This window comes from Tachypleus tridentatus, chromosome 6 (assembly GCF_004210375.1).
Source record: "Tachypleus tridentatus isolate NWPU-2018 chromosome 6, ASM421037v1, whole genome shotgun sequence".
In the NCBI taxonomy this organism is placed as follows: Eukaryota; Metazoa; Arthropoda; class Merostomata; order Xiphosura; family Limulidae; genus Tachypleus; species Tachypleus tridentatus.
In genome coordinates this window covers 121,354,215-121,369,637 of record NC_134830.1, presented here as the reverse complement: position 1 = coordinate 121,369,637, position 15,423 = coordinate 121,354,215, and the positions used below count along the sequence as shown (strand labels likewise).

Genomic DNA, 15,423 nt, shown 5'->3' with positions numbered 1-15,423 from the left:
AAACTATGCTTTATGGGTTCAGGTATTAATAATACTAGTGACCATAGAAGAATGGAAACATAAAACAAGATATGTAATGTAGTACAGTCACATCAACAGATTCATACTTTTCAGTAATAATATTAATTTAATAAAAACTGACTTGTTTTAACACTTTATTATTTGTTGTAATTGTGTATGTCTTGCATCAAGGAAAATTGAATTAAGATATTAACTATACAGTTTTTTCTCTGACCAAATGAAGTTTTTTTTCCCACATACTTAGTTTCTCTCTGTTTAAGTTCTATTACTTCATTTCTGAAGTTCTGTAATACTTCAATTACTACCTTTTTGTTTCTTATTGTAAGACTTGAACAGAACAAAGTTTACTACCAGTTTTAACCTTCTACATTCACTAATAAAATGAAGATAAACCTATTTTTGTGTTATATGATAGACTGTTTCTTAAAGTCTGTAAAGTAGTTGTATACATCATTTTTGACAGTGTGTGGGTGATTTCTAAAAGTAAAGCCATATCGAGCTATCTGCTGAGTCCACGAGGGGAATCAAACCCCTGATTTTAGCATTATAAATCTGTAGACTAGCAGGGGACTTTTTTTGAGAGATCCACAAGAGAAATGTTTTATTACCTATTTTATTTATGAATAGAAGAACATAATTTAGACTAATTATACACCAAGACTTAATACAATATACTGTTTGTAATTTATTTCGACTATCACCCGGGTTTTTAATGCACATGCATTCAGCTAAATTATGTATGTCTTCTACAGGTGCAAACCATTTAATAAACAACAGAATATAATGGAACAATTTGAATCACAAAATAAATTACTTAACATAAATGTAAGAACTCATGTCTGAAAAGATAAACTGTTTTTGTTTAGAATAAGTACTTAACTCTTTAACAAATGAAACCTGATGAATTTAAAATAAGAAGAACATACCCTGTTACCTATTACAGATAACAGTTTACCCAGGTTGGTGGACATGTAGCATAATAAAATGTAATTACGTTCAATATGGTACATTTTTATTTAAAGTTATGTTTAGCATCTCTCAAGCTTTGTTAATTAAACATCATAATTCTAAGAGAAACAGATATAAGATAAAACCTTAGTGTCTCTTGCATCCTAAAGAAAAACTAAGATTACATATGGAAAATTTGAAAACAAAAGTTACTTATTTCATTAAATTTTAATTAAATATTACATACAGCTATCAGTCTTTTCACAGCCACAATATTCCCTTTCCAATCCCCTTTGTAAACTACTCCAAAACCACCTCGTCCTAATATACAACTTTGGCTAAATTCATCTGTGGAACAGAGTAGGTCCTTGTAAGGAATTTTCAATATCTGCAGACCTTCCTCTAAATTATTTAAATTGCATCCATTTGCACCTAATAAATATACAATAAAATAAAATAATTATCAGTCTGAAATGTACCTGGCTGCATAAATATCCCTGGAAAAAAAATAACTGTTAAACAAGTAGCACTCTATTACGTGGTCTATGTAAGAACCATACATGTACACAGTAGCTGATGTAACCCTGTCTAGCATATAACTACTAGCAGTACCACGTATGCCCTGATTACGGTATACTAATTAGCAAGAAATGACCAGTAATACCAAGCAGTGCTCAAAAGAGAGAGTAACACAGAGGTACACATACCTCCATTTCTCTAATTCATCATTTTCAGTACCTAACTTCTTGTGTATCTTGATTAAGGATTCCAAATAATGAAAAATACTATCACCATTTCATGCACTAGTATACCCCTCATTCTAAATCCTCACTTCGAGCACAGGTAACTCGTACTCGTGATAAAATGAACATACCAGAAAAGATATCACTTAGTTTAAGTATAATAAACTTTCTTCTCACCCCCTTTTCCAGTATTCTTAGTTTTTTCTTCAGCAATTACAGCCAAAGATTTTTCCAATTTTTTCACATCCAGGAAGTTCTTGGCTGCATTGCATGAGATGTCTGATTCACAATTGTCCGAGAGAGAATGTTCATCAACAATATCACTGCTACTAATATTAGTCTTAAAAAATGAAGACAATTCCTGGTCAGCAAGCCTATCAAAATACAACTCAAATTAGTTACTACACACAAACATTTAAGCATGTCTTCAAAAAATTATAAATCCTCAAAAAACAAATAGCATGTTTATTTTTCTGATATTGTATACAATTCTTTTTTTAAATTTTCATTTGACACATGCAGGACTAAAGTATATTTTCTTATCTGAAAATGTATTTCAGACAGTTACTTCCTTCTCTGCACAGAAAAAGAATGATGACTTAGTGCCACTGCCACGAAGAGTTGTGCACCTACAAAAATCTTGAATGAAGCACCCCTCTTCATTCCAGACTACAATGTAATAATAACTAGACTACAGAACAATATCCATCATGAGCGATAGCATTTAAATAAGGCTGATGGGGGGGGGGGGGATAAGTACCATAATGAGGCATCACTCAGATGGAGACTGTAAACATTCAAAGTAAGAAATACTCTTCATCCAACAGAAGAAAACATTGTTGTATTTAGAGCCTTTTGAGTGATGTTAGAGTGCTGAGTATGTTGGAAGAATGTAAGATTGTACAATGTGATCATAGTGGACCAAGAAACAAACAATCCAGTTGTAGAAAGCAGTGGGCACACAATCAAGTGAACACCTGTTCATTTCTGTAATACAAGACATCACAGGTTACCAGACAGATGAAACTGATGATGACAACAATGAAGGCATTGCTCATCTGGAAACTCTAACATCAACAGGGTCTAGGTGTCTAGAACTTTATCACCCTCCCAAATCAAGAATGTGAAGCATTGTTGAACAGATGTATGTCCTGACAAGATCCAGTGTTGTGTAAGACTGAATGAAGGATGCCCAGTATTGTATGAAACTGAACAAAGGATGTTGATTGTTGTTTAGGAGTGAATGAGAAATGTCCAGTGATGTGTAAGACTGAATGAAGGATGCCAAGTGTTGTGTAAGACTGAATGAAGAATGTCCAGTGTTGTGAAGAATGAATGAGGGATTTCAAGTGTTATGTAAAACTGAACGAGGGATGTTGACTGTTGTTTAAGACTGAATGAAGGATGCCCAATGTTGTGTGAGACTGAACGAGGGATGCCCAATGTTGTGTGAGACTGAACGAGGGATGCCCAATGTTGTGTGAGACTGAACGAGGGATGCCCAATGTTGTGTGAGACTGAAGGATGGTTGTGTAAGACTGAATGAGGGACGCTCAGTGTTGTTTAAGACTGAATGAGGGGTGTCAAGTGTTGTTTAAGACTGAATGAGGGATGCCCAATGTTGGTGTGAGACTGACTGAGGGGTGTCAAGTGTTGTTTAAGACTGAATGAGGGATGCCCAATGTTGGTGTGAGACTGACTGAGGGATGTCAAGTGTTATGTAAAACTGAATGAGGGATGCTCAATGTTGTGTAAGACCGAATGAGAGACGCTCAGTGTTGTTTAAGACTGAATGAGGGATGCCCAATGTTGGTGTGAGACTGACTGAGGGATGTCAAGTGTTATGTAAAACTGAATGAGGGATGCTCAATGTTGTGTAAGACTGAATAAGGGATGCTCAGTGTTGTTTGAGACTGAATGAGGGGTGTCAAGTGTTGTTTAAGACTGAATGAGGGATGTTGACTGTTGTTTAAGACTGAATGAAGGATATCCAGTGTTGTAAAGACTGAATGAGGGATGCCCAGTGTTGTGTAAGACTGAATGAGGGATGTTGACTAGCTTTGGTAATCAAAGGCTCTTTGTCTCAAAGAAGTAAAAAATGCAACTGAATTGTCCCTATATCCTGGGGGAAAAGAACTCTTTAGTGAATCAAATAGTGAGTGAGGGTTAAGATCAACTTGTAGATCTCAACCAGAAATTCCTCCCAGAGAAGGAAGAGGAGGTCACTGGTTAAGAGGCTTCTTTAGATGGAATAAGCATCAGTCCACACAATAACAGAAATTAATGTATCTCCTTTGGTAATGCTCTCATGACAAGACTGGAAAAAGCAGGCCATGCCTAACCTGAAGGGACAAGAACTGAAAAATCCAATTTTCATAAGCAAAGCAGGGAAAGTAAGAGGTAGACTAACATACCAGGGCATACAGAAAAAGTATACCAAATATCCATCTTAATCATTGACAACATAAGAAACAACAACTGTCTCAGATTGAGGTAAACATCTGAACATCCATCTTGAACTGAGGAATGTCAAGAAATTGGTTCAGGCATGGCAGATTTATGACATATCAACAAAATCCCATCTGCCATAGAAATGTAAAAAATTAATGAATTAAAGGGTTACAGAATCCTTCTGTGACATACCCAAGAATCTCTGAAAGTTTAATGATAATCAAAGGTTGAGAAGTTGGACAATTTTTCGTCATAGGCAGACAGACTCACAGAAAAAAGCCACATTATGGTATAGAAGATAATTGAAGAAATTTATAAAGATAGTTTACTTAATCTATTAGTCCTTCATCCTACCACTGTAGTAATTCAAACTTCACTGTAGAACCCTTCCATAGACTTACGTTTCCTCCAAGTTTAGGATTTACCTTCCTCTGCACACTACACCAAGGTCCTGGAAATAGTTTTAAGGCACAAACCTGTCTTGCACTCAAAATTTATATTAAAAGTTATCCATTTCTGAGGATCTTTGATCATTTTATCTGCAATTCTGAAATTAGCCTGCCACTATTGAAAATACCTCATTATAATAGTCTCTCAGTATGGACCCAATTATAATAGGCTCCAGTGTATCTTCTAATAACTCACTGCACTCTTAAGTCACTAACAATGTTACTCTGAAACACTTAACAACTAGAATTCCAATCTTAAAAATTAATTTACAAAACATTTTAACATACCATTTACATGGTGGATCAACATTTGTAGATTTATTTGGAAAAATGGAACCTTTATTTTGTGTATCTTCCACTTTGGGATAGTTTAAATTGTTTGGATCAACAGTGCACTTAGCATGTCCATAAACACTCTTGTCTGCATTAAAACAGGAACTCTTGGTAGAACTAGGAGAAGGTTGACTCTGGGTCTAGATGGCACAAAAACAAGTTTTAATAAAGTTGTTAATAAAGGCTTGGATCAGTAAACTGAACAGAGAATTTCACGACTTTTTATCAATAATGAATATAATCAGTGGTTCTTATACAGATATAATTTCCAAACTTCAAACCATTTACAAGCCTTTAGTTTTCTTAACAAAAACAACACACAAACATCAAATGCTGTGAAGATAATACGATAAAATGGATTATAATTTAAATCACACCATTCTTCACTGGTCCATTACAGGTCTCAAGTAACCTAAAGAGCATTACAAACTCTGTAACGAGCAAAAACGTCTTGTAGATAGCAATTTACATGAAGCAAGGTTTAATTTATTATATTATTAACTCACAGTGGGCAGTTAAGAACAATGTGATGGAAACTATGACTTTTTCAGATGCTGTATCACATACATATTAATACAATTACTACTAAAACATTATGCCCCCCACAAGTGTTACACATCCTAAAACTCAATGAATAACTTCTAAATTACAAATACTGCTACCAAGTGTCATTTAATACAATTTAGTTGAAAAAGTTTTTGGTGGCAATGGCCAAAAATGAAGCAGACAACAGCCACCATCTTCAGAACTTAGTGATCTTCACATTCTATTCATCAAAACACTGTCCTTTAGCAAAATCCTTCCAACTCATTATCAGTTAAACACATCATCTAATTTGTATGTTTTCCTAACTAACTGTCTTTGAAAAAGCATTAGCAAAAAGCAGTTTTTGGTAAAAGGTTCATGGAACTACAAGTTACTTCGAAATGTAAGGCACATAAAAACTATCACACGTTAAAGAAACAAATGTTGTCAGAACGTGGGATTCTTCACAAACTACCTAAAAGTAATTAATCATCTATTTTGCAATGAAATAGTATTAGACATACACTCATATAGTAACATATCTACAAAAATTATTTTACTTTTGTGGAAGTGCCAAAAGCCTTTCTTAGTCAACTTCCTTGTTGTAACTAAGATGTCCTAGATGACCTCTTTGAGTTAACTATACAGCAGTGCCACAAGAGACAGACTGTATAATTCAATATAACAGCCAACTTCTTTGTATGGCTTGAAGCTGGGATCCAAAGCTTGGAAGAGACTTTATCATACACTAGTTAGTAAGAACTTCTCCCAAAAATACATACACATTATATTAAAATGAACATATATTAGACACTTTAAACAAACCTGAGAATCTGAAGCAGTGAAATTCTGACTAAATGGAAATCTAGATATATTCCTCTCATTTTCATTTCCACCACAAGCTGCCATTTTGGTCGTTACAGGAAAACTACTCCTTATAAAACAGTGGTACTTGGGATCAACTAGAAAAATAGAAACAAGATCATAACTTGATTGTTAAATGATGATTACAACCAAAACAAACTAGGCGTAACCTGTGTAATTAGATCTGGTAGACAACAAAAACAGGTGAAATGGAATCTGTGTAACTAGATCTGGTAGATAGCACAAACAGGTGAAGTGAAATTTCTGTAACTAAACATAGAAAACAGCAAAAACAGATGAGGTGAGATGGAATTTCTGTCACCAGACCTGGAAAACAGCAAAAACAACTAAAGTGGAATTTGTGTCACTAGACCTGGAAAACAGCAAAAACAGGTGAGGTTGAATTTGTGTTACTAAATCTGGAAAACAGCAAAAACAATACAATCTAGTTATACAATACACAGGTCACTATACAATCTAATTATATATTATATTGGTCACCCCGCAATCTAGTTATGTAATATATTGGTTACTATATAATCTACTTATGAGGTGGAATTTGTGTCACCAGACCTGGGAAACAGTAAAAGAGGTGAGGTGCAATTTGTATCACTAGACCTGAAAAACAACAAAAATAGGTGAGGTGGAATTTGTGTCACTTGACCTGAAAATCAGCAAAAACAGGTGAGGTGGAATTTTTGTTACTAGACTTGGAAAACAGCAAAAACAGGTGAGATGGAATTTGTGTTACTAGACTTGGAAAACAGCAAAAACAGGTGAGGTGGAATTTGTGTTACTAGACTTGGAAAACAGCAAAAACAGGTGAGGTGGAATTTGTGTTACTAGACCTGGAAAATGAGGTGGAATTGTGTCACTAGACCTGAAAAACCTTAAAAACAGGGAAGGTGGAATTTCTGTCACCAGACCCAGAAAATAGCAAAAACAGGCATGGTGGAACTTGTGTCACGGGACCTGAAAAACAGCAAAAAAACAGGCATGGTGGAACAGCAAAAAACAGGTAAAAAACAGATGAAGTGGAATTTGTATTAACTAGACCTGGAAAACATCCAAAATAGGTGAGGTGGAACTTGTATCACAAGACCTTGTTGGTTGGTTGATTTGGTGTTTCATGGCACAAAGCAGTCAGGTTATCTGTGCTGAACATCTGATAAAAAGTTAAAATTAAAGGAAATTAAGGTAAAACAAAACAAAGTTAAAAAGAAAAAGCATAAAACCAATGTTTACATCTAGTCTACAGCATTAAGAGAAAAACTACAGTAATACAAGTGGTAGAGGACTTTCTGTAGCACAAGTGTAATTATCATAACTCGCTAGAAAGGCTAACAGGTAAGTTCAAAAACCACCATCAGTCACCTGAAGTTGGCTTTTCCAGTCCTGGGTCAGAGTTATTTGAAGTTATGGCCATTTTCAAAAAGTAATAAAAGTTTTAAAAGACTTGCAGCAAAATTTTAATAATACCTCACCAAGATGACTAATGGGTAGTTCAAACAGCAGGGTTAGTCACCTGAAGTTGGAATTTTCAGTCCTGGTTTCGAGTATTTTGACATTACAGCAATTTTCTAATTTCAAATAGAACTAGATGGACTGTGATTCTTAAAAGGAAATCACATTAAAAACTGTCTAATGTATATATTAAAATAACTTAAATGGCATTAAAAAGAGTAATGGCCTTTAAAAAACTAAAAACATTTACAAGGTGGATAGTGTCACCATCAGTATTAACACTGTCTAACAGTATGGACAAACCTTGGGACAGAACATGTTTAAAATGGTGCCGTCGTTGAGAGTCGTAATGACAGCAAGATAGTAAAATGCGGCTTATTGTCATCTGAGTGTTACACAAACTACACACTTGTGCATCAGTTCCAGATAAAAGAAAACAATGAGTTAAAATCTGTGACTAATGCATAATCTAGTTAGAACAACTTTCTCTTTCCAATACTTATGGAAGCAAGATGGCCAAAGTCCAATATAGGGTTTTATTTGAAAAAGCTTGTTTTCCCATTGCACACTCCAAATCAACTGCCAACTGGCACAGTACGAAGCCTTGAATACAGGACCATAGTCCATGTATGGAACAGGCACAGCAGTGATAGTGCCAGAGTAGATAGATATAGCTGCAGTGTCGGCGAGCTCATTCCAGCAAGTATCAATATAGATTGGTATCCAGAAAAACTGGACAGAAGTAGGTGTTAAAGAGAAATGGGCCAGTCAGTTTTGAATATCAGAGAGAACAGGGTGTGAACTAACACGAAGCCATCCCAGGGCCAGTGGAGAACTAAGCAAGTCAGTATAAATAGTGAGTACTGCTTAGCTTCTATGTAATCCAGAGCATGAGAAATGGCATGAAATTCAGCAGTGAACAAAGAAGCTGTAGAGGGGATCCTGCGCACAACCACTGAACCACAACAAGCCATGGCAGAGCCCACACAGTCACCTGATTTCAAACCATTTGTATAAATAGGAATGGAAAGATGATTCGAAAGATATTCAGTGAATAACACAGTATTTCCAATTGGAAGTGTCTGCTTTTCTCAGATGACTGAGAGATAGGTCACATTTGAGGACTGCAAGAAGCCATGGTGGGATGGGCTGACCAGTAGATACAGCAATGTTATCCAAAGACAGACCCAATTCATCCAACTGTGCCTGGATACAAAGGCCAAAAGGAACAATGGCAGATCCTCTGTTCTCACAAAGTATGGCTCACCGAGGAAGGAAAACACAACCCCAGGTGAAATGCTTTGTTAAGGAAGGAAGGGATGATATCCATTAAAGTCCCCCAGGATTAAAAAGAGAGATGGCAACTGTTCAATGAAAGTATCAAGGTCTGATTGACCATAGGTCTCTACAGGCAATAGGTAGAGAGAACAAACAGTGATGACCCAAGGAAACACGGACGACTACGGCCTTCAAGGTTGTGTCAAGTGTCAAAGACAGAGTGGGCACATGCTGATCAACCAATGGTATCACTCCTCCATGCACTCGTCCAACACACAGCCTGTCATTTCTGTACAAAGAAAACTGCTGAAAGGTGACTGTATCGGCAGGTTTCAGAAATGTTTTCTGTATGGAAAGACATTCAGGATGGTAGGATGCAATCAGTGTTTTGATGTCATCTAGATTAGAACATAAACCTCAACAGTTCCATTGTATCAAGGTGGCCATTTTTATTTATGTGTAGACAAAATAAGTGGAGAAACCTTCTGTTTACGACTACGTCTTTTTTTTTTGTCTTTATTCGAGGGAGGTCTATCGACCTTCATGAAACCTTCCCTGGTTTGATCGGGCAGGTCTTTGCTGTTGGAGGAAGATTCCAGTGAATGAGGATGTGAACAAATGATCGTTTTGCATCTTGAAGTGGAAGAAGATGTATCTGAGGAAATGTCTGTACCTGGAACCAAAGGAAGTGGATCTTGGGATTTGTTGAAATGTATGTAAGGAACAGATAGGGGTGTTGAAGTTGATTCACCAATTTTTTTAATCATAAAGGTCAAAAGACTTTTCATTTGTTTTGAAAACAATTCTTTTGGAGACACAGAGTGATGTGTCTGCATTCCCACTGAAGTAGTGGAACGAAGTGCAGCAGCATACGTCCGAGATGAAGTGGTGGACAGCAACTTTAAGCCTCAGGATAAGTAATGTAATTAATTGTTTTCAAACACTGCACCTCTTTTTCTTCCAACCATTTAGGGCAAGAATGAAAGTAGGATGGGTGAGAGCCATTGCAATTGACACAATGATGGTCTGTTTCACACTCATTGGCATCATGGTCCTTGCCACTGTAACGAGCACATGTCAAGGAACCACGACATGACGTCTTCAAGTGACCAAACCGCTGATACTCAAAACATCAGAGAGGGTTTGTAATGTTGGGCTGTACCCTACAATTAAGATAACCTGCCTTGACGGTGACAGGTGGATGTGGTGATGTAAATGTCAGAATGAAGATACTGGTCGGCATCATAATGAAAGTAGGATGGGTGAGAGCCATTGCAATTGACACAACGAGGGTCTGTTTCACACTCATAGGCATCATGGTCCTTGCCACTGTAACGAGCACATGTCAAGGAACCACGACATGACGTCTTCAAGTGACCAAACCGCTGATACTCAAAACATCAGAGAGGGTTTGTAATGTTGGGCTGTACCCTACAATTAAGATAACCTGCCTTGACGGTGACAGGTGGATGTGGTGATGTAAATGTCAGAATGAAGATACTGGTCGACATCATAATGAAAGTAGGATGCGTGAGAGCCATTGCAATTGACACAACGAGGGTTTGTTTCACACTCATAGGCATCATGGTCCTGGCCACTGTAACGAGCACATGTCAAGGAACCACGACATGACGTCTTCAAGTGACCAAACCGCTGATACTCAAAACATCAGAGAGGGTTTGTAATGTTGGGCTGTACCCTACAATTAAAATAACCTGCCTTGACGGTGACAGGTGGATGTGGTGATGTAAATGTCAGAATGAAGATACTGGTCGACATCATAATGAAAGTAGGATGCGTGAGAGCCATTGCAATTGACACAACGAGGGTCTGTTTCACACTCATAGGCATCATGGTCCTGGCCATTGTAACAAGCACATGTCAAGGAACCACGACATGACGTCTTCAAGTGACCAAACCGCTGATACTCAAAACATCAGAGAGGGTTTGTAATGTAGGGCTGTACCCTGCAATTAAGATAATCTGCCTTGACAATGGCAGGTGGATGTGGTGATGTAAATGTCAGAATGAAGATACTGGTCAGCATCATAATTACATCTTTGCTACTGGAGATATGCCTCACTGCAGAAACTCCTTGCGTGGAGAAACCAGCAAGAATCTCTAACTCAGGGATGTTCATCAAAACCCTCTCAACAATAATTCCTGGTGATGAATTCAAAGCAGCATGAGGTGTAACCTCAATAGGTATATCCCCAATTGCCTCTAAATGCAAGAGGAGTTCAATGTGTTGAGATGTGGATGTTTCCACCAATATGTCACCAGATCGAAGCTTCTTTACTGACTTCGGAGCACCAGCAAGTCCCTGTAGTCCCATCTGAATGAAAAAGGGAGGCATTTGCCCTAAAGGTTTGTCTGAAAGTGAGTGCAATATAAGAAAATGAGGTACAACAGGTGGTACAGATGGTAAGAATTGTTGCTCAGAATCTTCAAGACATGGTTGTTTACCTATAGACTGTTTTTTCACTATTTTATTAAGATTTTTAATTGGAGTATTCATAATAAAATGGAATATTTCAGTGCCCATTGACCCCACCCACCATGAAGCCCTACGAGGGAATGCACTACAATGTCAAACAAGAACACTGCAGCAATGCCAGGGTTTCGTGAGTACTATATCTAAACACCAGCATCAGATACAAAGTCCACAAAACCTGCTGAGAACATCCAATACTGGTACTTAGTTGACCCTAGCCCAAGTAGACCAGCCAAATGACCCAAGGGGGCCACCCCAAGGCCACCCATCTACAGGAATTCAAGGCCAAAGTGGTGTGTTAGAGTTGAACCCCTCAACCACAAGGATTCTCTCCTCCCCTTCATGGGTCATCATGCACAGGAAATACGTGGGTGGATGTTTAGATCCCAAGGGAGGTAAATTGAAAGAACAGGACCTTCCCTGGGAGATCCTCTCACCACGTACAGGAATCCACACTGAGAGGCAACAAGACCTGGAAAAAAGTAAAAACAGGTGTGGTGGAATTTGTGTCACTAGACCTGGAAAACAGCAAAAACAGGTGAGGTGCAATTTGTGTTACTAGATCTGGAAAACAGTAAAAACAGGTATGGTGAAATTTGTGTCACTAGACCTGGAAAACAGTAAAAACAGGTGAGGTGGAATTTGTGTCACTAGACCTAGAAAACAGCAAAAACAGATGAGGTGGAATTTGTGTTACTAGACCTGGAAAACAGCAAAAACAGGCAAGGTGGAATTTGTGTTACTAGATCTGGAAAACAGTAAAAACAGGTATGGTGGAATTTGTGTCACTAGACCTGGAAAACAGCAAAAACAGGTGTGGTGAAATTTGTGTCACTAGACCTAGAAAACAGCAAAACCAGATGAGGTGGAATTTGTGTTACTAGACCTGGAAAACAGCAAAAACAGGCAAGATGGAATTTGTGTTACTAGACCTGGAAAACAGCAAAAACAGATGAGGTGGAATTTGTGTCACTAAAAAATTAAATAATGACAAATAATTATAACAGAAATATTTTAATGCTACTATAGTAATATGATGCATTAATGAGATTTATAACATTAACTTAAATATATATTTATTTTTAATACAAGACACATAAATTAATGTTTTAACTCTGTTGGTTCTCCAACTGTATTATAAAGCAATGTTCTTTCATACTCTTGATCCCAATGTCTTCAGGAGATCCAAGAATTAATGGACACAAAAAAACAACAAACAAACTGGGACATTATCCCCCTTTTTTGGGGGGGAGAGGTTCAGGTTAAAAAAAGTAGTTTTTTTTTTTCCATTTCCTATTGTAACATATGATAATATGCAAATAAACTGGGGCAAATACCTAAAAGTATGGGGAAAAATGGTCTGACCACACAAATATTTTTTTTGAAATATAAAAGGTACACAAGTTATTTTAGGCAACTCACGAAAAGGGTTAAAATATCGCCCACTGTGTATAATCATACGTTCCATCAACTTAAACTAATATTTACATTTATTATACTTATAGTAAACTGTCACCACTTTAATTATCATGTAAGGATGATGGTGGAATTATAAACTATATACATTACCCTTACATTCCTTATTTTGATACTGGCTAGTTCTACTGGGATCTTGAATATTTTACACCAAATCAATCACAGAAATAAAACAAACAGTGTATGTTTGTTATGAGGTCGATTCATGTGGAAAAAAAAATGCATAAAAATTTATATTCAACTGTAATGCAGCATGACACAATTACTCCTGTACATGTAGTTTTCTTTCAATTTTACCCAGAATTTTTGGAGATCAAATATAAGGTGCACATTTTGTTGAAGTAATACAATAGGTAAATGGTAATAGACACAGACAAGGTAATAAATATATTAAAAATATAAGCATGAATTTAGATAAGAGATTAAAACATGAAGTTACAAGTAATCAATGGTTCTTCAAATATATTTACTGATAAAATTTTGTTGGGAAGTTCTAGGAGCTGATGACTGTTACACACAATAAAGAGAACACACACTCACCACAAGGTTTCAGAATACACATAGCTCTCTGATGATCCATTTTTGAAAGAAACATAAACAGAAGATTAATTGTGCCATTTTTTATACCCCATTTACTTAGCAGCTCATCTGTCGGACTTCTGCTTCTACCAATTAGAGTCAACGACGTTATATCAAAACCAAGGTATTCTGCTCCTAGAGAAAACAAAACCACCAATTCCTATTACAATTAACAAAGTACACACATAAAATCAATAAAATGACCACTATAGCTATTGTTCCAGAAATTTGTAAAATAAATCTGATTTATTCCTTATTTACATTTTGTAAGAAGCTGAAAAACTAAATAAAATAGCTGCTTAGAACACATTACTGTCAGCTGATTTATAAAGAGAAACAAAGCATTACACAACTGATGCTTCAAGACAGTTAAACATTAAGTAAACCAAAGTTAGCCTTTGTTCAAACACACCAAAGGATTACTGCCAGTAGCCATTCACCACATTGCAACAAGAGAGAAATGCAATTAGAAACATAGCTAATTGTTTAATAATGCAGCAAGCCTTTGATATTGCATGAAGTTAACCACCAAATTTCATGTGTTCAATTCATCTCCTATTCTCTACTCTTGCTTTCATATTTCTTTAATTAGCTGTACTGGTAAGTATGTTTATTTCATCTAATTCTATTCTTAGCTTACAGTAAGAATACAAACCTGAAAAAGATAATTTTAATTTTCTTGAGTAAAAAATGTAAGAGCAGCGTATTTAATAAGTTACACTGATTTCTATGAAACACAATTATAAAACATTTTGTTTGGTACAATAACTATATTTTTCATATTGACCATATTGAATATTTTTTATTATCATATCATATAATAAATGTATTATCCTTTCCAAACTTTTTAGATTAATTGGTTAAATATCAAAATTTATCAGACCATAACTACACATGAGTGCATTACTACACCACGGTGCGAGATGACATGTGGAACAACATACTACACTAAATTATTTATACTGTTTTAACAATTACACAACAAATACACATATACATTTTGTGTATTATTGAGCACAAAGCTAACAACATGCTATCTGTGCTGTGCTCACCATGTTTACTACTGAATCACTGGAGGATTTACACTCAGTCATACTTGTAGTTGCAACTTGTATTTTTTACAGTTACACTTTGAAATAGAAGTTACAGGTTATATATAAGAGGGATAGAACAAAATAAAAAAGGTGTGACTTTGTATGCAAAGTATAAGTTATAAGCTGTTGAAGATAGAAATGTCAAAGCTAATAACTAAAAGAATTAACCTACTTGTGTTTTTTATTAGAAAGCATAGAGAAAGACTTTTGTTTGGAATCTGTTACAGACAAAACTGAACTTTGAAGAGAAACTCTACAGTGACAGTGTACAAAGAAAGGTCAACAAAAAAAAAAAAAAAGTCAAAATCAGTAGTGATTAAATTCTACTTTTTTCTTCAATCTTTAATTAAAGTCCACATAAAAGTCTTAATAACTTATCCCTATAGGTGTAGGGACATAAATTAGATCATTGGATAAAAACGTGGCTAGATAAAAAAAAGCAGAGGGTTATTGCAAACAGAATTCAATTAAACTAGATTAATGTCACAAATGGTGTACCTCAGAGAGTGTTAGGAACTTTGTTTTGTTTTTATTTATGTCAATGACATAGGTGAAGGAATGCTAAAAAAAATTACTTAAATTTGTGGATTATGGTGTTTGAGAATTGGAGACTGTGAAATAGATGTTGCTGATTTACAAAAAAAAAATATTTTATTGAGTTAGGCAGTGAGTTTCAAATGGTTTTCAAGTATATTAAAAGCAAG

At 36.0% G+C, this 15,423-nt stretch overlaps 1 protein-coding gene across 2 annotated transcripts in view; it reads right to left on the bottom strand.

Moving 5' to 3' along the window:
• The window catches only part of LOC143253474 (uncharacterized), a 39,851-nt gene that overhangs the window by 23,462 nt on the left and 966 nt on the right, over window positions 1–15,423 (bottom strand). For both annotated transcript variants that reach the window (XM_076507450.1, XM_076507452.1), the window contains exons 2-6: window positions 13,587–13,760; window positions 6,296–6,432; window positions 4,901–5,085; window positions 1,890–2,086; window positions 1,217–1,401 (exon numbers count right to left, since the gene is read on the bottom strand). In XM_076507450.1, the coding sequence (XP_076363565.1) occupies window positions 1,217–1,401; window positions 1,890–2,086; window positions 4,901–5,085; window positions 6,296–6,432; window positions 13,587–13,760 (878 nt within the window). The remainder of the gene's footprint in view (window positions 1–1,216; window positions 1,402–1,889; window positions 2,087–4,900; window positions 5,086–6,295; window positions 6,433–13,586; window positions 13,761–15,423) is intronic.